We start from the raw sequence: 24,077 nt of genomic DNA, 5'->3' as shown, positions 1-24,077 counted from the left end.
TTTTCCACCCAGGTTTCACAGTCACACAAACTGGTTAATATGGTAAGATGTTCAATGAGACTCCATTATAGGGGTGATGAGTTATGATTGCTGTTATTACTCTATCAACCTGGATCAAATTCAGATAGGCTCATCCGATGAGTCCGTTATGTCTTAAATTGCACCCTATTCCCTATGTAGTGCACTACTTTTGACCAGGACGTATAGCACTATATAGAAAATAGGGTACTATTTGGGCTGCAGACTCCATCATTGTGTAGCAGCTTACCAGTCAAGCCACCATCTTATCCATTCTTGTTATAAAAATAAATTAGACGACACTGCATTATTGAAATTGCAGTCATTCTGCACGTTATGCATAATTGATCGGATTTAGTCTCTCTGATTGCAGAAGCCAAATCAACAGTGAATACAATTTTATGCTCAACTAACTTCCCCTTATTAACGTCACATTGTGAAGTCATACTTTCGAATCAGTCTGATCAGCATTGGAGACAGTTGTCTTGTCCCAAATGGTACCCTATTCCCTACATAGAGCACTACTTTTGGCCAGAGCCCTATGGTGTTTTCTATCGTTTATGATGACATAGAATAGATCAGTTTAGAATGTTCATCAGACTGCTAATGAGACGCACCTGTGGGAGAGGATCACACATACTCATTATTTTTAGGAGAGTGTGTAGTGGCACCGAAACACACGAATGCACTCACACAGTAACACACTGTTGGAATAAAAACAAGCAGAGCTGACCTATCCTTAGGTCTCTCTCTCTCTCTCTCTCTCTCTCTCTCTCTCTCTCTCTCTCTCTCTCTCTCTCTCTCTCTCCCTCTCTCTCTCATCAAATCGGTTCAATCTGCATTCCCCCTCCAACAATTCTTCCCCCTTTCTCTCTTTATATCCTACTCCTCATCACCCCTCTCTCTCTGTGCTGGTTAGAAGTAGCAGTAGTTCTAGCTCGTTAGAGCGCAGCTCTCTTCCACAGCAGCGGGTCAGGGCTGTGCCACTAAGTCCCTGCCTGCACCTGTTCTTCTCCTCCACTTCATTTTTAATGAACAGAAAACGTTCTGTGCATTCACACAAACCTCAGTCCCCATGCAGTCGATGCCAGCCAAATAAAAAATTCAGGATGGCTGGGCACGCAGGTAGGTGGGGGGGGTGTAGACAGTTTGGTTGTCGTAGCGAAGCTCATTATGAAGATTCAGTGATTCAGGCCCGGATGTGGTCATGATGGTGTTGGGTTCAGTGTGTGTCTGTTGTTTGCCAACTTGATCATCAAATCATGTGGATGTCGTTTCGCTTGTGTTTGTGAACCGTTAAAGCTAGAAAGCAATGCAAGCAGTTGGCTTGGTGGCTAAAGCAATATAACCTGCTACATGGAGCCTAGCGTTCACCTGGGCTCCGAGACAATGATCTTTATGTCAGGGTGGTTGCATGACACATATAGGTTGCTCCCAAATGGCACCCTATTCCATATATAGTGCACTACTTTTGACTAGAGCCCAAGTACGGAATAGGATGCCATTTGGGATGCATCCACACACAGTCTTGGACGAAACAAAACACACACAAAACAAAGGTTGTTTGATAAACGCCAACCATGGCACCTGTTCCTCTTCTTGTCTGATGTTGGCACAACAAACACCCGCCCCTTCAGTCCCCCAAACAGAAATTGTTAAGACCACACTGTAAAATGGAAACAGAACCCATTGATTGGCCTTATTCAAATACTTCAGAAATGCATCCTTCCTTGAGTAATACCACCTTATTACTTTCACCAATCCAACCAAATGAGATCTGTGATTACTTCAAGGAAGGATGCATTTCTGAAGTATTTGAATAAGGCCAATGGGTTCTGTTTCCATTTTACAGTGTGGTCTTAACAATTTCTGTTTGGGGGACTGAAGGGGCGGGTGTTTGTTGGTGACAGTGCAGCCAAATACTCAATTTAAGATGATTCAGGAGATTACTGTGTGGGTGAATTATTACTGTAGCCTACTGTACCAGTCCTGGATATTGTCCTTGTTCGGAATGTCACAGAGAAACTCTATGCATACTTTCCCTTTAACAGCTGTTTATTTAATTATTATTTATTTAAAGTATGTTTATGTTTTTAGATTGAGATATGTCATGTTCTTCCTTCATTTGGTTAGTATTTACAGCTTTGTCAAGAAAGATCCCCTCACCAACATTTTGTTGTCTTGTGAACATAGATCAGCAGGCATGGCGTAGTAGATAATGTGCCTAAATCAGCATCTAGATAGCGCTGTTGGGTGTTTTGGCCCAGCACCAGAAGTTGTGGGCTCTTGGGAAGTCTGCGTAGATTGAGTGCACCTAGATCAGCAGGCATGGCGTAGATTGAGTGCACCTAGATCAGCACTGACAGAGAGAGGGGTTGAGAGCATCATGCTGCTCTGTGGGGTGTTTAGGCTCGGCATCAGAGGTTGAGAGCACAGTGCTACACTGTGGGGTGTCTTGGCCCAGCACGAGAGAGATGGGTGGGATGGAATTGAGTGAGAACAAAACAAAATATCCTTTCATCATCCTCCATGCACTCCCAGACAGCATTCCAAATGACAACCTAGTCCCTGTATAGTGCACTACTTTTGACCAAGGCCCATAGGGAAAGACACAATAATTATTGTGAATTGCTGTAATTTCCTGGAAAGACACAATAATTCATAATAAGTGTCCTAGTTGGTCTCTGAAATGACACTGAAGTTGTTGTGTTGTTTTGCCTTGAGGCACTTGGGCCCTGGTCAAAAGTAGTGCACTGCATAGGGTACAGAGTACCACTTGGGAGACAGCCTGTGTGTTTTGTGGAAGACAACTGCACTGAAATATTCACAAAAGTCAATATTTCACAACTGGATTAACCAAGTATTCTTGTTTGTTCTACTTGTCTTTAATCTCACTATACTACCCTCTGTCACTATTGTAGCATTATTGCAGTGACGGGTCATACACTCCTATGAAATGGTATCAGGCCTGATTAGATGTGAATCACTTTAATTCCCTTGCTGAGTCCAGAAAGGGTTCTAAATTCAGCAGTATTTAGGATGGCCTGCCCGGCCGAGGCTGCAAGCAGCAGCAGCAGCAAGACACGCAATCTATAATCAATTACAGCTGGATACTGTGACAGTACTGTGTGTGTGTGTGTGTGTTTGACAGCACTAGGGGACATTAATAACACAGCATGGGGGGAAATGGAAACACTTAGAGGATTTAAAATGTTCAATCGCTTTCCGCTCTTTTTTTCTTTCTTTTTTTCTCTGGTTCTCCTCTCTCTTGCTCTACCGCTCTTTCTCTCTCATCCCTCTTTCTCTCTGTCTCTCTCTGCCCCCTTCTTTCTCACATGCTCCCTGTCACTCATTCACCATCTTTCTCTCTTCATCTCTCCTTTTCCCACTCTCCCTCTGTATTCTCTAAGTCCGACTCCCCCAGAGGTACTGAACACCTCTCACCTCGCCGCTCTGACAGCTCTCATATAGCCCTCTCTAGCCTCTTCTCTCTACCTCCCTACCCTCCCTGCCATCCCTAGCCTCTACTCTCTACCTCCCTACCCTCCCAGCCCTCTAAGCCCTCCCATGATCAGCAGCTTCTGAGCTGGATCCCCCCACACAAGACCTGACCCTGCCTCCCTACAGCTGCTTACACTTCCCTACAGCCAGAGGGAGGTGTATAGATGTATATATTTTTAATTCCATTCCTTTACTTAGATGTGTGTATTGGGTATATGTTGTGAAATATTTAGATATTACTTGTTAGATATTACTACACTGTCGGAGCTAGAATCACAAGCATTTCACTACACCCGCAATAACATCTGCTAAACACGTGTATGTGACCAATAACATTTTATTCTGATTTGATTTGAGAAGAAGAGTGTGCTGGTGATGCTGCTACTGCAGTGTGTGATCTGCCTCCATTCACTCCACACTTTTAATCTGGAAACACCTGGTTGGAAACGAGGGAGACCCCTGTGTCCATATATACACACATCCATGCATATCGACCAATTAGTAGGTTCTAGTGATCTTTAGAATATATATATTGATTTTAGATCACAACAGAATCACAACAAAATATATATACATTTACATTTAGGCTCTAGTGAGCAAATCCGTGCTTCACAGCTCCTGTGAACAACACACTGTTGGCATAGCAACACACTGCTGACATAGCAACACACTGCTGACATAGCAACACACTGCTGACATAGCAACACACTGCTGACATAGCAACACACTACTGACATAGCATAACACTGCTGACATAGCATAACACTGCTGACATAGCATAACACTGCTGACATAGCATAACACTGCTGACATAGCATAACACTGCTGACATAGCATAACACTGCTGACATAGCATAACACTGCTGACATAGCATAACACTGCTGACATAGCATAACACGTTGGAGGAGAGAAGAAAGTATACAATGTTCTGGAGTCCAGAGAGGATGTCCCATGTGTTCTCCTCTTGGACCATGACTGATTAGATCCACAATCAAAGGGAGGATTCTGTGCTACTTATTGTGAAGAGTCTGTGTCTAGTTCTCAGGAGACTAGAATATAAGAACATGATGTAGCACAAAGCCTGTACATATGTAGCAAAGCAGTACTGCAGTAGAGGCTCCTACAGATGGAACTGAAGGTTTGGTTCTAAACTTTCCTCTATTATCAAATCAAATCAAATTTTATTGGTCACATACACATGGTTAGCAGATGTTAATGCGAGTGTAGCGAAATGCTTGTGCTTCTAGTTCCGAATATGCAGTAATATCTAACAAGTAATCTAACAACTACCTTGTACACACAAATACACACAAATGTAAAGGGATGAATAGAATATGTACATATAAATATATGGATGAGCGATGGCGTGCGGCATAGGCAATATGCAGTATATACAGTTGAAGTCTGAAGTTTACATACACTTTAGCCAAATACATTTAAACTTTCACAAAATAAATTCACTTTCACAATTCCTGACATTTAATCCTAGTAAAAATTCCCTGTCTTAGGTCAGAAATTTACATGCACTCAATTAGTATTTGGTAGCATTGCCTTTTAATTGTTTAAGTTGGGTCAAACGTTTCAGGTAGCCTTCCACAAGCTTCCCACAATAAGTTGGGTGAATTTTGGCCCATTCCTCCTGACAGAGCTGGTGTAACTGAGTCAGGTTTGTAGGCCTCCTTGCTCGTACACGCTTTTTCAGTTCTGCCCACAAATTTTCTATAGGATTGAGGTCAGGGCTTTGTGATGGCCACTCCAATACCTTTACTTTGTTGTCCTTAAGCCATTTTGCCACAATTTTGGAAGAATGCTTGGGGTCATTGTCCATTTGGAAGACCCATTTGCAACCAAGTTTTAACTTCCTGACTGATGTCTTGAGATGTTGCTTCAATATATCCACATAATATTCCTTCCTCATGATGTCATCTATTCGGTGAAGTGCACCAGTCCCTCCTGCAGCAAAGCACCCCAACAACATGATGCTGCCACCCCCGTGCTTCGCGATTGGGATGGTGTTCTTCGGCTTGCAAGCATTCCCCTTTTTCCTCCAAACATAACAACGGTCATTATGGCCAAACAGTTCTATTTTTGTTTCATCAGACCAGAGGACATTTCTCCAAAAAGTGCGACCTTTGTCCCCATGTGCAGTTGCAAACCGTAGTCTGGCTTTTTATGGCGGTTTTGGAGCAGTGGCTTCTTCCTTGCTAAGTGGCCTTTCAGGTTATGTCGATATAGGACTCATTTTACTGTGGATATAGATACTTTTGTACCTGTTTCCTCCAGCATCTTCACAAGGTCCTTTGCTTTTGTTCTGGGACTGATTTGCACTTTTCGCACCAAAGTACATTCTATCTCTAGGAGACAGAACGCGTCTCCCTCCTGAGCGATATGACAAATGCGTGGTCCCATGGTGTTGATATTTACGTACTATTGTTTAGAGGTCGATCGATTAATCGGAATGGCTAATTAATTAGGGCCGATTTCAAGTTTTCATAACAATCGGAAATCGGTATTTTTGGACACCGATTATGCAGATTTTTTTATTATTATTATTTTTTATTGTTATTATTATTATTTTTACACCTTTATTTAAATATTGCTGTTACATTGTACAACCTTCAATGTTATGTCATAATTATGTACAATTCTGGCAAATTAATTACGGTCTTTGTTAGGAATAAATGGACTTCACACAGTTCGCAACGAGCCAGGCGGCCCAAACTGCTGCATATAACATGACTGCTTGCATGGAACGCAAGAGAAGTGACACAATTTCCCTAATTATAAGAAATTCATGTTAGCAGGCAATATTAACTAAATATGCAGGTTTAAAAAGATATACTTGTGTATTGATTTTAAAGAAAGGCATTGATGTTTATGGTTAGGTTTGGTGCAACGACAGTGCTAAATCATCACCCATTTGCCGAAGTAGGCTGTAATTCGATGAGAAATTAACAGGCACCGCATCGATTATATGCAACGCAGGACACGCTAGATAAACTAGTAATATCATCAACCATGTGTAGTTAACTAGTGATAATGTGAAGATTGATTGTTTTTTATAAGTTTAATGCTAGCTAGCAACTTACCTTGGCTTATTGCTGCCCTCGCGTACCAGGTAGTCAGCCTGCCACGCAGGCTCCTCGTGGAGTGAAATGTACTCCACGAGTGGTTAGAGCATTGGACTAGTAACCGGAAGGTTGCAAAAATGAATCCCTGAGCTGACAAGGTAAAAATCTGTCGTTCTGCCCTTGAACAAGGCAGTTAACCCACCGTTCCTAGGCCGTCATTGAAAATAAAAATGTGTTCTTAACTGACTTGCCTAGTTAGACTTAGGGATGCCAACCGTTAGATAAAATACGGAACGGTTCCGTATTTCACTGAAAGAATAAACGTTTTGTTTTTGAAATGATAGTTTCCGGATTCGACCATATTAATGACCAAAGGCTCGTATTTCTGTGTGTTATTATGTTATAATTAAGTCTATGATTTGAGCGATGGTAGGCAGCAGCAGGCTCATAAGCATTCATTCAAACAGCACTTTAGTGCGTTTGCCAGCAGCTCTTCGCAATGCTTCAAGCATTGAGCTGTTTATGACTTCAAGCCTATCAACTCCCGAGATTAGGCTGGTGTAACCGATGTGAAATGGCTAGCTAGTTAGCGGGGTGCGCGCTAATAGCGTTTCAATCGGTGACGTCACTCGCTCTGAGACTTGGAGTAGTTGTTCCCCTTGCACTGCAAGGGCCGCGGCTTTTGTGGAGCGATGGGTAACGATGCTCCGAGGGTGTCTGTTGTCGATGTGTTCCTGGTTCGAGCCCAGGTAGGGGCGAGGAGAGGGACGGAAGCTATACTGTTACACTGGCAATACTAAAGTGCCTATAAGAACATCCAATAGTCAAAGGTATATGAAATACAATTGGTATAGAGAGAAATAGTTCTATAATTCCTATAATAACTACAACCTAAAACTTCTTACCTGGGGATATTGAAGACTCATGTTAAAAGGAACCACCAGCTTTCATATGTTCTCATGTTCTGAGCAAGGAACTTAAACGTTAGCTTTTTTACATGGCACATATTGCACTTTTACTTTCTTCTCCAACACTTTGTTTTTGCATTATTTAAACCAAATTGAACATGTTCCATTATTTATTTGAGGCTAAATTGATTTTATTGATGTATTATATTAAGTTAAAATAAGTGTTCATTCAGTATTGTTGTAATTGTCATTATTACAACAACAACAAAAAAAATCTGCCGATTAATCGGTATCGGCTTTTTTTTGGGCCCTCCAATAATCGGTATCGGCGTTGAAAAATCATAATCGGTCGACCTCTACTATTGTTTGTACAGATGAACGTGGTACCTTCAGGCGTTTGGAAATTGCTCCCAAGGATGAACCAGACTTGTGGAGGTCTACAATTTTTTTTCTGAGGTCTTGACTGATTTCTTTTGATTTTCCCATGATGTCAAGCAAAGAGGCACTGAGTTTCAAGGTATGCCTTGAAATACATCCACAGGTACACCTCCAATTGACTCAAATTATGTCAATTAGCCTATCAGAAGCTTCTAAAGCCATGACATCATTTTCTGGAATTTTCCAAGCTGTTTAAAGGCACAGTCAACTTAGTGTATGTAAACTTCTGACCCACTGGAATTGTGATACAGTGAATTATAAGTGAAATAATCTGTCTGCAAACAATTGTTGGAAAAAATACTTGTGTCATGCACAAAGTAGATGTCCTAACCAACTTGCCAAAACTATAGTTTGTTAACAAGAAATTTGTGGAGTGGTTGAAAAACGAGTTTTAATGACTCCAACCTAAGTGTATGTAAACTTCCGACTTCAACTGTACATATGAGATGAGTAATGTAAGATATGTAAACATTATTAAAGTGGCGTTATTTAAAGTGACTGGTGATACCTTTATTAAGTCTATTTATTTAAGTGGCCAGAGATTTGAGTCTGTATGTTTGCATCAGCCTCTCTATGTTAGTGATGGCTGTTTAACGGTGATGGCCTAGAGATAGAAGCTGCTTTTCAGTCTCTTGGTCCCAGCTTTGATGCACCTGTACTGACCTCGCCTTCTGGATGATTGGGGGTGAACAGGCAGTGGCTCAGGTGGTTGTTGTCCTTAATGATATTGTTGGCCTTCCTGTAACATCGGGTGCTGTAGGTGTCCTGGAGGTTAGTTTGCCCCCGGTGATGCGTTGTGCAGACCTCACTACCCTCCGGAAAGCCTTGTGGTTGAGGGTGGTGCAATTGTCATAGCAGGCGGTGATACAGCCCGACAGGATGCTCTCGATTGTGCATCTGTAAAAGTTTGTGAATGTTTTAGATGACAAGCCAAATTTCTTCAGCCTCCTGAGGATGAAGAGGTGCTGTTGCACCTTCTTCACCACGCTGTCTGTGTGGGTGGACCATTGAAGTCTGTGATGTGTACGCCAAGGAACTTAAAACTTTCCACCTTCTCCACTACTGTCCCGTCGATGTGGATGGGGGGGTGCTCCCTCTGCTGTTTCCTGTAGTTCACGATCATCTCATTTGTTTTGTTGACGTTGAGAGAGAGGTTATTTTTCTGACACCACACTCCGAGGGCCCTCACCTCCTCCCTGTAGGCCATCTCATTATTGTTGGTAATCAGGCCTACCATTGTAGTGTCGTCTGCAAACTTGATGATTGAGTTGGAAGCGTGCATGCCCACGTAGTCGTGGGTGAACTGGGAGTGCAGGAGAGGGCTGAGAACGCACCCTTGTGGGGCCCCAGTGTTGAGGATCAGCGGGGTGGAGATGTTGCTTCCAACTTTCACCACCTGGGGCGGCCCGTCAGAAAGTCCAGGACCCCAGTTGCACAGGACGGGATCAAGACCCAGGGTCTCGAGTTTAATGACGAGTTTAGAGGGTACTATGGTGTTAAATGCTGAGCTGTAGTCAGTGAACAGCATTCTTACATAGGTATTCCTCTTGTCCAGATGGGTTAGGGCAGTGTGCAGTGTGATGGCGATTGCATCGTCAGTGGACCTATTGAGGCGGTAAACAAATTGGAGTCTAGGGTATCAGGTAAGGTGGAGGTGATATGATCCTTGACTAGTCTCTCAAAGCACTTCATGATGACAGAAGTGAGTGCAATGGAAGATGAACTAAGCGGTACGGTTACAACCTCTACTCAACGGCTGGATCAGTGTTCAACTGGGACTGTATGTTATCATCAGTGATAGAACATGAGAGAGGGAATGAAAGAGGGGAAGAGTAGTTTGAGATGCAGAGGAAGGAAGATGGGAATTAAGAAAGAGGAGAGGGGGATGAAAGAGAGGTGAAAGGGGATGAGATAAAAGAGAGTGAGAGAGAGAAACAGAAGGAAAGAGAAGACAGAGAGCATCACATATAGAGAATAAAACCGAGACGGCGAGAGGAATGGAAATGAGGACAGTGCAGTCTTACATGGTCTAAAATCATCTTTGTGCCGGCGGTCGGGTGCCAGGCGAAATGAGAGCTGCCCAGCAGGTAGTGTGAAGCAGCAGGGTGGAACTGAATTTAGTCTGAAGCAGAGAGGCAATGCAGAACTCACTTTATTTTCCTCTCTCTGTCATCTCAAAGGGTAATAGCTTATATAAAGAAATAACCCCCATTTACCTCAATGATGAGCAGTTGTAGACTCAGTTGGTAAGAGTGTGGTGCTGGTAAACCCATGGTTGTGGGTTCACTTCCTGCAGAGAACAAATTAACATACTGATACTGCAGTCCGTCATTGAGTAATGTTAGAAAGGAAGGTGTTGAGAAGGTCATTCCCTATGAGATTAGTGTTGCTAATTGCTCGTGTTTTAAATGCCTCCTCTGATAAATTACTGATGTTTTCTCCTTCCTCGTCTACACATGATGGAAGACCTTTTGGATCACCAATAGTGTATGTATAGTCATGCATACATAGATTATCATCGGAGGTCCCACTACCTTCTGTTTTGCTATTGTGATCCACCCCATCCCCAGTACTTTCTTTGGGACAACTGAACAGGATACAGCATGTGACAGCTGACGTCTACTTAGAAATACCTGTCATTCACAGACTAACATGTGCACGTAAGCACATCCACACACACAGGCTGAGTCTCGTCCCAGTGATATGAGGGATTATAACCTGTCAGTCAGGGTGTGGATACACAGCAAGGGGTGGAGCTGTCTGCCATGTCAGATACTGAGACACCCAAAGTTAAGTGGATTCCTGTCATATACATGTAGCTACATGACATCAGGTGTTCGGCCCATTCATTTAAAATGGTTCAAACGGACAGTTTTACTATATCCCGCTTTCAACAGACTTGTGATACGAGTGGATTTTTGTCATAATTTTTTTTTTTTTGGGGGGGGGGGGGTATTTGGTGTTAGCTGGATGCATGCATATGCATCCTTGAAGATTGGCAGGCATTTGCATACCAGAATGATTTGTGATATCGTGACCCTCTTTCACCCTTTTGACATTGCCTAGTTGCCACAAACTGAAATTAAACCTTGTGACATTTCCCCAAATGATAATGTCACCTTGCTACCGTGTGCACTTAAGCCACTATATGTGTTTCGCAGTCGATGTCCATGATACATGTACACAAAATAATGAATAAATTCTCCCTGAATAAATGTTTTGTAGCCTTCCCTTCATAAAAGCATTGATTTCCACTTCTTGACAGAAGGACTCCTATTACACTGGGCCTGGCAGAATACCAAAAACCCCCCCCACACACACACACACACACACACACACACACACACACACACACACTTTAAATAATGCACGAGCTGCAGCATCAATAACAAGAACATCAGAGGTGTCCGATTTAATGGTTGGGTCATAAACTCTGTGACACACACAAGACCCAGCTAATGTGTGACTCCATCAGGCCCGGATAAGGTTAAACTACGAGAGCCAGAAATTCACAGAGCCAAACAGCAAAGGTAGATTTAAAGGCAATGTACAGTCAAAATCATGTTTTTCATGAAATTGGATGATATTTAGATGAAACCAGATCAAAGTATGATGACCAAAGTCAGAAAAATGACTGTTGCTTCTACATTGATAAAGTTTGTTCATAAAGTTACTGGTCCGATCCCCCGTGTCAAACACTTGGATTCAGGAGGCGGGATTGTTAAGAGGATAGGATGGCATGACCTTAACTCTCATTTTAATACACCAATTGTAACATGCGTGTTTGCAAAGGGGTGTGGTTTATATAGCTAGATACAGTGCATTCGGAAAGTATTCAGACCCTTTGACTTTTTCCACATTTTGTTACATTACAGCCTTATTAAAAAATGTATTACATTGTTTTCCCCCCCCAATTTAAACACAATACCCCATAATGACAAAGCAAAAACAGGTTTTTAGAAAATAAAAAAATATATATCAAATTTTATTTGTCACATACAACAGGTGTAGACCTTACAGTGAAATGTTTAGTTACAAGCCTTTAACCAAAAAGCCTTTAACCAAAAATGCAGTTCAAGAAATAGAGTTAAGAAAATATTTACAAAATAAACTCTAGTAAAACATGATAATTTTTTTTTATTGTAACACAATAAAATAAAATAACAATAATGGGGCCATATACAGGGGTACCGGTACCGAGTCAATGTGTGGGGGTACAGGTTAGTCGAGAGGGAGGGGGGGGGGGGGGGTGTCAATGAAAATAGTCTGGTTGGCCATTTGATTCATTTTGCAGCAGTCTTATGGCTTGAGGGTAGATGCTGTTAAGGAGCCCTTTTGGTTCTAGACTTGGCGCTCCGGTACCGCTTGCTGGAGTATTTGACAATTTTTTGGGCTTTACTCTGACACCGCCTAGTATATAGGTCCTGGATGGCAGGAAGCTTGGCCCCAGTGATGTATTGGGCCATACACACTACCCTCTGTAGCGCCTTACGTTCAGATGCCGAGCAGTTGCCATACCAGGCGGTGATGCAACCGTTCAGGATGGTCTCGATTGTGCAGCTGTAGATCGTTTTGAGGATCTGGGGACCCATGGCAAATCTTTTCAGTCTAATTTCATAAGTATTCAGACCCTTTACTCAGTACTTTGTTGAAGCACATTTGGCAGCGATTACAGCCTCGATTCTTCATGGGTATGACGCTACAAGCTTGGCACACCTTTGGGTAGTTTCTCCCATACTTCTCTGCAGATCCTCTCAAGCTCTGACAGGTTGGATGGGGAGCGTCGCTGCACAGCTATTTTCAGGTCTCTCCAGAGATGTTCAATCGAGTTCAAGTCCGGGCTGTGGCTGGGCCACTCAAGGACATTCTATCAGGCTTGAAGGTAAGACCCAGATGTAGACTGTGTCGGAGTAACAATGTTTATTACAGGCAGCAGGGCAGGCCAACGACAGGTCAAGGCAGGCAGGGGTTGATAACCAGAGTAGTGGGGTAAAGGTACAGGACGGCAGGCAGGCTCAGGGTCGGGTCAGGCAGAGGTCGGTAATCCAGAGGTGGGGAAAAGGTACAGGATGGTAGGCAGGCTCAGGGTCAGGGGCAGGCAGAGTGGTCAGACAGGCAGGCTCAGAGACGGGACAGGCAAGGGACAAAACCAGGATGGCGAGAAAAAGAGAGACTGGGGAGAAGCTGGAGATGAGACGAAAAGCTCTGGTTGACTTGACAAACAAGACGAACTGGCAACAGACAAATAATGGCGACACCTGGAGGGGGGTGGAGACAATCGCAAAGACAGGTGAAACAGATGAGGGTGTGACAATACCCCCCCCCCCCAAGGGGCACCACCTGGCATCCTACCTGGGCGCATACCTGGTTGACCGGGGTGCCAGCAGTGGAAGTCGGCGATGAGGACTGGGTCCAGGATGTCTCTAGCGGGGACCCAGTACCTCTCCCTCCCAGTCAACCAGGTACTGGAAACCCCTACCCCACGGCCGCACAATCAGGAGGCATCTCACAGTGTAAGCCTGTTGGCCGTTGATGAGACGGGGGAGAGGAGTGGGCCTAGAAACAGAAGACAAAGGTCTGTGAGACATGGGTTTAACTCGGGACACATGAAAGGTGGGGTGTATATGAAGGGTACGGGGCAACAGAAGACGAACAGCAGAGGGACTAATAATTTTAGAGATGGGAAACGGCCAATAAACCAGGGGGAGAGTTTGGATTTTAGCCCTGATGTCCTTACACAGCTCTCTGGTCTTGGCCATTGTGGAGAGGTTGGAGTCTGTTTGATTGAGTGTGTGGACAGGTGTCTTTTATACGGGTAACGAGTTGAAACAGGTGCAGTTAATACAGGTAATGAGTGGAGAACAGGAGGGCTTCTTAAAGAAAAACGAACAGGTCTGTGAGAGCCGGAATTCTTACTGGTTGGTAGGTGATCAAATACTTATGTCATGCAATAAAATGCTAATTAATTACTTAAAAATCATGCAATGTGAATATCTGGATTTTTGTTTTAGATTCCGTCTCTCACAGTTGAAGGTACCTATGATAAAAATTCCAGACCTCTACATGCTTTGTAAGTAGGAAAACCTGCAAAATCGGCAGTGTATGTTCTCCCCACTGTATATATTTTTTTAGTACCTTTTTTTGCCAAATTTGGTCTTTAATAAAGAGTAGACAAACAAGTTCCCTACCTTCTTCCACTTGCCTCCTCTATTTTTGCGGTAATGCTGCAATCAGTTGGTTGTAATTTTGGATAGAGCAAACATTTCCATATATTTTGGTTAACTGTACATGTGACATTACTCCACCTTTTCTATTCATAATATCAATAACAAAGATAGTTCGTGATTTTTTATTTTTTTCGTGAGTTTCCATAAAAAATTTTTTTTAAATTCATCAATTAGTATATTTGAATGTAATATTTATTTTCTGAAGGATGAAACTGTAATTGCAACCAGCTTTGTATGACTTGTTTTACAAATGGCGATCATTTAAATATTTTCAGATAACTGAAAGTGAGAGGTTGTAATCTGAATAAAGAGAAAAATACCGTATTTGAACAAGGGGTGAGCCATTCTTAAAAATAGCGTATTTGAACAAGGGGTGAGCCATTCTTACTAATCTACTGGAGAACCAGTTTGGGTTTAAGTATAACTTTTGTATGCTTTTAGTGAGAGGCTTAATGCTTTAATATTTAATCACTTTAGCCCCCCAAACTTACTATCAGTATATAAATAAGCACGTTTCATTTTCTCTTGCTTTCCGTTCCAAGTAATAAAAAAGAAATCTCAAATAATTTAAAATGATAAAAATCTGTCGTAAATAGGTAAACTGGGATATATCTAAGTAATTAGTCAGGGTGATTTTTCCATAAATAGACAAGTATTTACCTTTCCATGGTAGCAAGATCTTAACTATTAACTTCCTATTAAAATGAGTTGTACTACGTTCCTTTATTTCTTTAAGGATATGAATAACTGTGTCTGATGTTAGCTAGTTACAGGCTAGAGGGGTCTTCAGCCAGCATGGAACAAAAGGGGGGGAAGGATCGTTCAAAACTCAAGCGCGGTTGTCAAGTCAACACCTCCATCAGTGCTGCTGTGAACCACATCACATTTTTTACATCATTAGCTCAGTTTCCATCCAATTGGTGACAGATTTTCATGAGAATATAAAAAAATCTGCATAAAGAAAATATTTGCATTTTACCACCCAACAAACTTGTTGTGGATAACAGTCAGTGCGTGATGACATAGTGCACACAAAATGTACTTTTTCTCTTAAGTTTTCATGTACCGAATACATTTTTTAAGTTCAATGTGTTTCCAGTGCATTTTCAACTCAACCTATAGTTTTTTCACAAAAACTGTTGCATTAAATAGAACATTTAGGTGTTTCCACCACCATTTTTCGCATAATTAATTTTACAGACACAAAAAGATCCCACCAAGTAGAATTTACAAATGATCTGTCAGCATTTATAAAATTGTACCGAAACAACATGTTTTTTGTACAATTTTATTTATGATTTATATTTTTTTTTATATAAAACATCCACATACAAACTACAACATACAGACATACACAAACATTCACAACATCACCCCTGCCCAGATTCACCTGCTCACACCCCCATCTCCATCGCCCGTATCACTCTCTGCCTCAAACTGCACCATGTTGTTTCTCTCTTTCAATATTTAGATAATAAAACCTTGACCTTTCCATTGTGTTAACGATGGAGGATTGGTTGATTTCCAGTTTTTATATATACTTTTTTTTTTTTAAGTAAATATACATCGTACTACTTCTGACAGCCAACTTTCTAACTTTGCCCATCACTTTTGAACTTTATAGCATGCCTAGAAGGCATGAGTCAGTGATTTTTTTTTAATACTGTATGACTTTACTCACATAAAAACTGTGGATGGAAATGTGGTTAGTGATGCAATTTCAATGTTGATTGAGTAGCTTTGTGTACCATCAAATTAGCTTGAGATGATTTTACTGCAACATTGCTCACTGCATCCAAGTTACTTGGCATTTGAAAGATCTGTCAGTCAAGGCGAGCTCATGAATATAATCTCCCTGCCCACTCAGCCTGTCTTTTCAAACTTTCTGGTACTTAGCCATGAGAGAAAAATAAACATTTCTCAAATTTTGAGCACTTCTATCCAAAACAAATATTATTTATGATGTTTTAGTCACTCAAAAGGCTATTTTACATGTGCATCAGGATGACTGTTTTGAGACTTTTAAATTCAGTTCCTCCCCTTGTCAGAGACACCACCCAGTCTACTGTAAGTACTCTGGCTGGGACTGAGGAGGAGAGAGGGATGGGGACAGATAGGGGAAGAGGAGAGAAATGGGTTCAGGGAAATCAGCTCATTCCCAGTGGAGGGAGAGAGAGAGAACAGCAGTGTTGTGGTCTGGGAGGTTCTAAATGGCAGAGTTGAATCTCTGCCATTAGCTAGGTTTACAGATTTTCATACCAATATTCTAAAATCTGCATAAAATAATATATGCACATTTTCCCACCAGAGATGTGATTCCATTAAATTGACTTGTTGCGGATAAAAGCCTGTGCGTGATGACGTAGTTCACATTACATTTGCGGTTAAATTCCCATGTACCAAAAAAAAGAAGGTTAAATGGGTTTACATTGCATTTTCAAATCTGCTGATGGTTTTGTCACAAAATGTTTTGCATTATATAGTGAATGTTCCCACTCTGGTATTGACACATGCGCTCTAGCCAACAGCTGGCAGATACAGTGCGGCTAGGCTCTACAGGCAGTGTTGCCAACTTAGCGACTTTGTCGCTATATTTAGCGAGTATTCAGACCCCTCTAGCGACACATTTTCAAAAAATCGACTAGCGACATTTTTTGGAGACTTTTGGAGACTCTGACATGAAAGCATGTATCGTTCTTACTCTTCTCAACAAGCAGCAGGTGCTGCCGTGGGCCCCATCCCCGTCCCAAAGCACTCACAGGTGGCTCAGTCCTCGCGTCCCTCCGCGTCCAGACTGCAAATGAATCCCGCATGCGGGAAGCCGCCGCTGGCTGATTCCTGGCTTACATTCAGGGCGGGATGTAAATGTAAAATGTTCTTTATCTAAAATAAATCACTGCAAAAAAAATCAATCACTGCATTTGAGTCACACAGCCTCAGTCACTTACTCATGTTGTCCACTGTGTGTGTGCCTCTCTGTGACATAAGCTAAACATCTAGCTGACTAGCTCATCATGTCTGTCTAAACTGTACACTCAAAAATACAGAAAGGAGTGGGAATCAAACCCTGAATTCAAAGGCTGGTTGAAGCCGTTTATTGGAGATGATACACGGCCATACTGCCTGTATTGTAAGGCTGATTTCTACACCAAACTTAGTGAAGTAAAAAAACACATCACAACTCAAAAACATACTCAAAAGGCAAAGCCTTATAACAGTTCCACCCAAAATAAGCTGCCATTTATGGTTTAAAAATTGACTCTGCAAAAAAGGCTGAGGCCACCATGGCATTAGCTATCGCTGAACACTGTTCCATGCTGGCATGTGATCACATTGGAGAAGCATGTAGAGCTGCTTTCCCAGACTCCACTGCTGCTACCCACTTGAAAATGCACAGGACAAAGTGCACAGAAATGATTAATGGTGTTCTAGCACCATACTTTCTGAAATAGTTGGTCGCAGATGTGGGTGATCAGCCTCCTGCTTGATGAATCCACGGATGTAAGTGTTTCTAAGTACCTGGGGGTTGTGATAAGGTACTTTAGTGACACCAAGCAGACAATTGTATCAACATTTCTGGGGCTTGTTGGGTTGTAGGGAGGAGATGCCAAATCTATAGCCCGTGCTGTTGTGGCTTTCCTCGAGAAGTGTTGTCTTAAAAAAGAGAAACTCCTGGGGATAGGAACTGACAATGCCTCTGTTATGACGGGGATTAACATTGGGGTCCATAAAGTGCTGAAGGAGGAGTATGGCCTCAAATATCTGGTTATTTTTCGCTGTGTGTGCCACTCTCTGCAGCTTGCTCATTTGTAGTTCTAAACATATTTAGGGTGTTTTTTACTCACTTTTTGTCTCTCGCACGGCGTTATTCCTCTCTCCTACAGCGTCCATCACAGTTACATGCACATGGCCAATTATGCAAATTAGGCGATGACGTCATTTAGAGACTTCTAGCGACTTTTAGGACAGCCAATAGCTACTTTCCTTACTGAGGTGTTGGCAACACTGTCTACAGGTAGGCTAGTCTACTTGATGAGATTATTATCGATAAGAGCTAAATACTTTTTTTGTCAAACGGCAACCAAGCATCGATCATCATGTCACCAGAATAAGACCCTTAATATTTATTGAAATCAGCATCAAGCTGTGAAGTTCATCACCACTTATTTCATCTGTAGCCTAATAAACTGCATGCTTTCCCGAGTCGTCGTGGGAGGACCACACAACATATCATCGCGTGACTCCAATTTTACTTCGATATGATGGTTAATATATCAATATTTGTTCATAAAAGCAATTCCACTGCCATTTCTTGCATATTTAATTTTACAGACACAAAAAGATCCCACTTTGTATAGCATATTTTGTTTTGCTGTTTCCATCAGGCCTGTCGTGTCATTTGTTATCCGACATGTACTTTACTCTCATAAAAAGGTTGTATGGAAACCTGGTTATAGACGGAAAATATTTACCTCCATGAAAACAGCCCCAAGGAGCAGAGAGGGAAGACCTCAGTATGCCTTTATGAGGGTGTCACGCTTTATGGCTTCCATTGGGAGCTTTTTGGCACCTCTTCTTCCTGTACAGTAAATGTTTATGGTGATGTTTTTCCTACGGCGTATACCATCGCTAAGGAGGGAGACCATATATTTCACCAAATGGCTGCTATTTACTGTTCTGAGGCCAAGAGATAGGCCTAAGCCAATATGCTGAATTTCTTTGCTGTTTGTTATAGAGCATATTCACAACCAAATAGATACAGGGAGGATATCACAATGTAAATTTGTGTATATTTATTGATACTGGGGAAATATGCTTTCTCTTTCTTTTACTTCTGTTGTGCATTCCGTTTTATGAGGATACAAATGCTTTGAACAATATTGTTTTTTCTCGGCCTGTTGCAGAAGCAATTATATGTGAAGTCACTGCTAACAAAAGCTGGTTGTTATTTATTGTGTCTATGTGGAGACCTTAGCACGAATCAAGAGATGCTGTATACTGAAGATGGTGATGAATGTTGATTAATACACTTCGATATATTTGATGTTACACTTCTTATCCTCAAACTATCCCTCTGTTTTCTTCTCTTTTGCATCTCGTTCCACCAGGAAGTAGAGGTCAGTTTCTTTTTCATCTATATTCTACTCTTCCCTTTTTCTTTTGTCTGATGTCTTTAAAAAAATACTTGTAACTCACTTTCATTGTGTCTCTGTCTCTTTCTTTATTGCAATTTCCTCACTCTCCCGCCCGCCCTAGACACGTTCTCTCTCTCTCGCTCCTTCAATTTGTCCATTTAATGAGGATGGTTACTGTTGTAATGAAAGGAAAAATCACTCCACAACTATCTTTTGGTATTTTTTTAATTAGTCCACTGTTGATACAGTCGCAACATGTTTTGCATGTCAGCAACGACATTTTCAAGATATAGGACTTTCAAAAAGCAAATTGTCATTTGCCGCATCATCATGATGATGGAAATGACTTCATATGATGCAAAACGCATCATCATGATGATGGAAATGACTTCATATGATGCAAAACGCATCATCATGATGATGGAAATGACTTCATATGATGCAAAACGCATCATCATGATGATTGAAATGACTTCATATGATGCAAAACGCATCATCATGATGATGGAAATGACTTCATATGATGCAAAACGCATCATCATGATAATGGAAATGACTTCATATGATGCAAAACGCATCATCATGATGATTGAAATGACTTCATATGATGCAAAACGCATCATTATGATGATGTGGCAAATGAGAATTTGCTTTTTGAAAGTCCTGTATCTTGAAAATGCCGTTGCTGACATGCAAAACATTTGCGACTGTATCAACAGTGGACTAATGAAAAAAATACTAAAAGATAGTTGTGGAGTGATTTTTCCTTTCATTACAACAAGTATAAAAAGTAATTATTACAATTCAAAGCCCGCTTCCCCCTGAAGCCATATGTTCCACAGCCATTGGATGCATACCAAATGCATCCAGACTCCATTCCCTATATTGTGCACTACTTTTGACTTTACACAAGAGCCCCATGGGATAAGTAGTGTGTTATATGGGGAATAGGGTGCCATTTTGGACACACAGTGTGTGCAAGACTATTCTGGTGAATTACTACAGGCTGCCATGCTGCTCCTTAAATCCCCATGCAGACCCATAGGGCTCTGGTCAAAAATAGTGCACTATATACCGAATAGGGTGCCATTTGGGAAGCAACCATTGACTCACTCACTCAGTTAATCATGATGCTTATTTTACTGTGGGTTAACTTGGAACTCTCTGTCTCTGCAGGATGACTATGTGCGGACCTTGGATGAGAATCAGGGAGGCTCTAATGAAAGTACGTTTCACCTAAGTTCTTTCAAGTACCCTTTTATCTATTACAGTGCCTTCAGAAAATATTCACACCCAAAGATTGTTGTGTTACAGCCTCAATATAAATCGATTACATTTTGATTGTGTGTTCCTGACCTACACACAATACCCCATATCAAAGTGGAATTATTTTGGGGGAAATGTTACAAATGAATAAAAAATGAAAATCTTAATAAGTATTCAACCCCTTTGTTATGGCAAGCCTAAATAAGTTCAGGAGTAAACATTTGTTTAACAAGTCACATAATAAGTTGCATGGGCTCACTCTGTGTGCAATAATAGTGCTTAACATGATTTTTGAATGACTACCTCATCTCTATAGCCCACACATACAATTATCTGTACACAGATTCAACCACAAAGACCAGGGAGGTTTTCCAATGCCTCACCTATTGGTAGATGGGTAAAAATAAAAAAGCAGACATTGAATATCCCTTTGAGCATGGTGGTTACTAATTCAAATCAAATCAAAGTTTATTTGTCACATGCGCTGAATACAACAGGTGTAGACCTTACAGTGAAATGCTTACTTACAGGCTCTGACCAATAGTGCGAAAAAGGCATGTGTGTGTGTGTGTGTGTGTGTGTGTGTGTGTGTGTGTGTGTGTGTGTGTGTGTGTGTGTGTGTGTGTGTGTGTGTGTGTGTGTGTGTGTGTGTGTGTGTAAGTAAAGAAATAAAACAACAGTAAAAAGACATTTGAAAATAAGAGTAGCAAGGCTATATACAGACACCGGTTAGTCAGGCTTATTGAGGTAGTATGTACATGTAGGTATGGTTAAAGTGACTGTGCATATATGATGAACAGAGAGTAGCAGTAGCGTAAAAAGAGGGGTTGGCGGGTGGTGGAACACAATGCAGATAGCCCGGTTAGCCAATGTGTGGGAGCACTGGTTGGTCGGACCAATTGAGGTAGTATGTACATGAATGTATAGTTAAAGTGACTATGCATATAAGATCAACAGAGAGTAGCAGCAGCGTAAAAGAGGGTTTGCGGGGGTACACAATGCAAATAGTCCGGGTAGCCATTTGATTACCTGTTCAGGAGTCTTATGGTTTGGGGATAAAAACTTTTGAGAAGCCTTTTTGTCCTAGACTTGGCACTCCGGCACCGCTTGCCATGCAGTAGTAGAGAGAACAGTCTATGACTGGGGTGGCTGGGGTCTTTGACAATTTTTAGGGCCTTCCTCTGGCACCGCCTGGTCTAGAGGTCCTGAATGGCAGGCAGCTTAGCCCCAGTGATATACTGGGCCGTACGCACTACACTCTGAAGTGCCTTGCAGTCGGAGTCCGAGCAGTTGCCGTACCAGGCAGTACCAGGCAGCTGTAGAACCTTTTGAGCATCTGAGTACCTATGCCAAATCTTTTTAGTTTCCTGAGGGGGAATAGGCTTTGTCGTGCCCTCTTCACGACTGTCTTGGTGTGTTTGGACCATTCTAGTTTGTTGTTGATGTGGACACCAAGGAACTTGAAGCTCTCAACCTGCTCCACTACAGCCCCATTGATGAGAATGGGGGCGTGCTCGGTCCTCCTTTTCCTGTAGTCCACAATCATCTCCTTAGTCTTGGTTACGTTGAGGGATAGGTTGTTATTCTGGCACCACATGGCCAGGTCTCTGACTAACTCCCTATAGGCTGTCTCGTCGTTGTCGATGATCAGGCCTATCACTGTTGTGTCGTCTGCAAACGTAATAATGGTGTTGGAGTCGTGCCTGGCCATGCAGTCGTGGGTGAACAGAGAGTACAGGAGGGGACTGAGCATGCACCCCTGGGGAGCTCCAGTGTTGAGGATCAGCGTGGCAGATGTGTTGATACCTACCCTCACCACCTGGGGGCGGCCCGTCAGGTTGTCTAGGATCCAGTTGCAGAGGGAGGTGTTTAGACTCAGGGTCCTTAGCTTAGTGATGAGCTTTGAGGGTACTATGGTGTTGAACGCTGAACTGTAGTCAATGAATAGCATTCTCACATAGGTGTTACTTTTGTCCAGGTGGGAAAGGGCAGTGTGGAGTGCAATAGAGATTGCATCATCTGTGGATCTGTTTGGGCTGTATGCAAATTGGAGTGGGTCTAGGGTGGTGTATCAATACACCCAGTCACTACAGAAATGCAGGCGTCCTTCCTAACTCAGTTCCCGGAGAAGAAGGAAACCGCTCAGGGATTTCACCGTGAGACCAATGGTGACTTTAAATCAGTTACAGAGTTTAATGTCTGTGGTAGGAGAAAGCTGAAGATGTATCAACAACGTTGTAGTTACTCCACAATACTAACCTAAATGACAGAGTGAAAAGAAGGAAGCCTGTTTGCAATAAGACACTAAAGTAAAACTGCAATAAATGTGGCAAAGAACTTAACTTTATGTCCTGAATACAAAGCGTTATGTTTGGTGCAAATCTAACACAACACATCAATGAGTACTATTTTCAAGCATGGTGGTGGCTGCATGTTATGGGTACACTTGTCATTGGCAAGGACTAGAGAATTTACTTAGGATAAAAATAAACAGAATGTTTCTAAACAGAGGCAAAATCTTAAAGAAAAACCTGGTTCAGTCAGCTTTCCAACAGACACTGGGAGAAAAAAATCACCTTTCAGCAGGACAATAACTTAACACCTATGGCTAAATTTCCACTGGAGTTGCTTACCAAGACAACATTGCATGTTCCGGAGTGGTATAGTTACAGTTTTGGACTTAAATCTGCTTGAAAATCTATGGCAAGACTTGAAAATGGTTGTCTAGCAATGATCAACAACCAACTTGACAAAGCTTGAAGAATTTTTAAAAGAATAATGTGCAAATATTGTACAATACAGGTGTGCAAAGCTCTCAGAGACTTACCCAAAAAGACTCACAGCTGTAATCGCTGTGAATACTTATGTAAATTAGATATTTCTGTATTTAATTTTCAATCAATTTGAAAACATTACAAAAACATGTTTTCACTTTGTCATTAAGGGGTATTGTGTGTAGATTGGTGAGAATTTTAAAAGAAAATCAGTTTTAAATTCATGCTGTAACACAACATAATGTGAAATAAGTCAAGTGGTATGAATACTTTCTGATGGCACTGTATGTTTGTGTGCTGTCCATGCAATGTACTATGAACTTTATTTAGGATGATGCATCGCCCAATCAGTTTTCTTTTTCTGAATCAAAAAGGGCCTTCGGTGGTGGGCATGGCAGGGGTGGTCAGCGCAGTTACATTATTGAGAAAATGTTTGAATCCCCATCTAGGCAGTGTAGAGACATTTTTGCATGTACAAGCCAATTTCCTGTAATTCTATACATTTTGCCATGCAGCTGCGAGAGAACTTTGCAGTTTTAAAGCAAATTTCCTATGATTCTACATATTCTGCCATGGAGATGAGAGAACATTTAGCAGTTGTAAAGCTATTTTCCTGACATTGTACCATGGCTAATGCTGTGTTCTATTGATCAAACATAATAACATAATTTATACTGGTAAATGCATTTATTTTGTTATTTTCCCTGACTGTCTATCTTTTTATTTTGGTGGTTGTTT

General features: G+C 41.7%; 1 protein-coding gene across 1 annotated transcript in view; it reads left to right on the top strand.

Moving 5' to 3' along the window:
* LOC129859071 (testican-2-like) overlaps positions 1-24,077 on the top strand; it is a 63,619-nt gene that overhangs the window by 5,746 nt on the left and 33,796 nt on the right. The window contains exon 2 of the mRNA XM_055928430.1: positions 20,476-20,524. Within this exon, the coding sequence (XP_055784405.1) occupies positions 20,476-20,524 (49 nt within the window). The remainder of the gene's footprint in view (positions 1-20,475; positions 20,525-24,077) is intronic.

The sequence above is a fragment of the Salvelinus fontinalis genome, chromosome 1, assembly GCF_029448725.1.
Source record: "Salvelinus fontinalis isolate EN_2023a chromosome 1, ASM2944872v1, whole genome shotgun sequence".
NCBI lineage: Eukaryota > Metazoa > Chordata > Actinopteri > Salmoniformes > Salmonidae > Salvelinus > Salvelinus fontinalis.
This window is presented reverse-complemented; position numbering and strand designations above follow the sequence as displayed.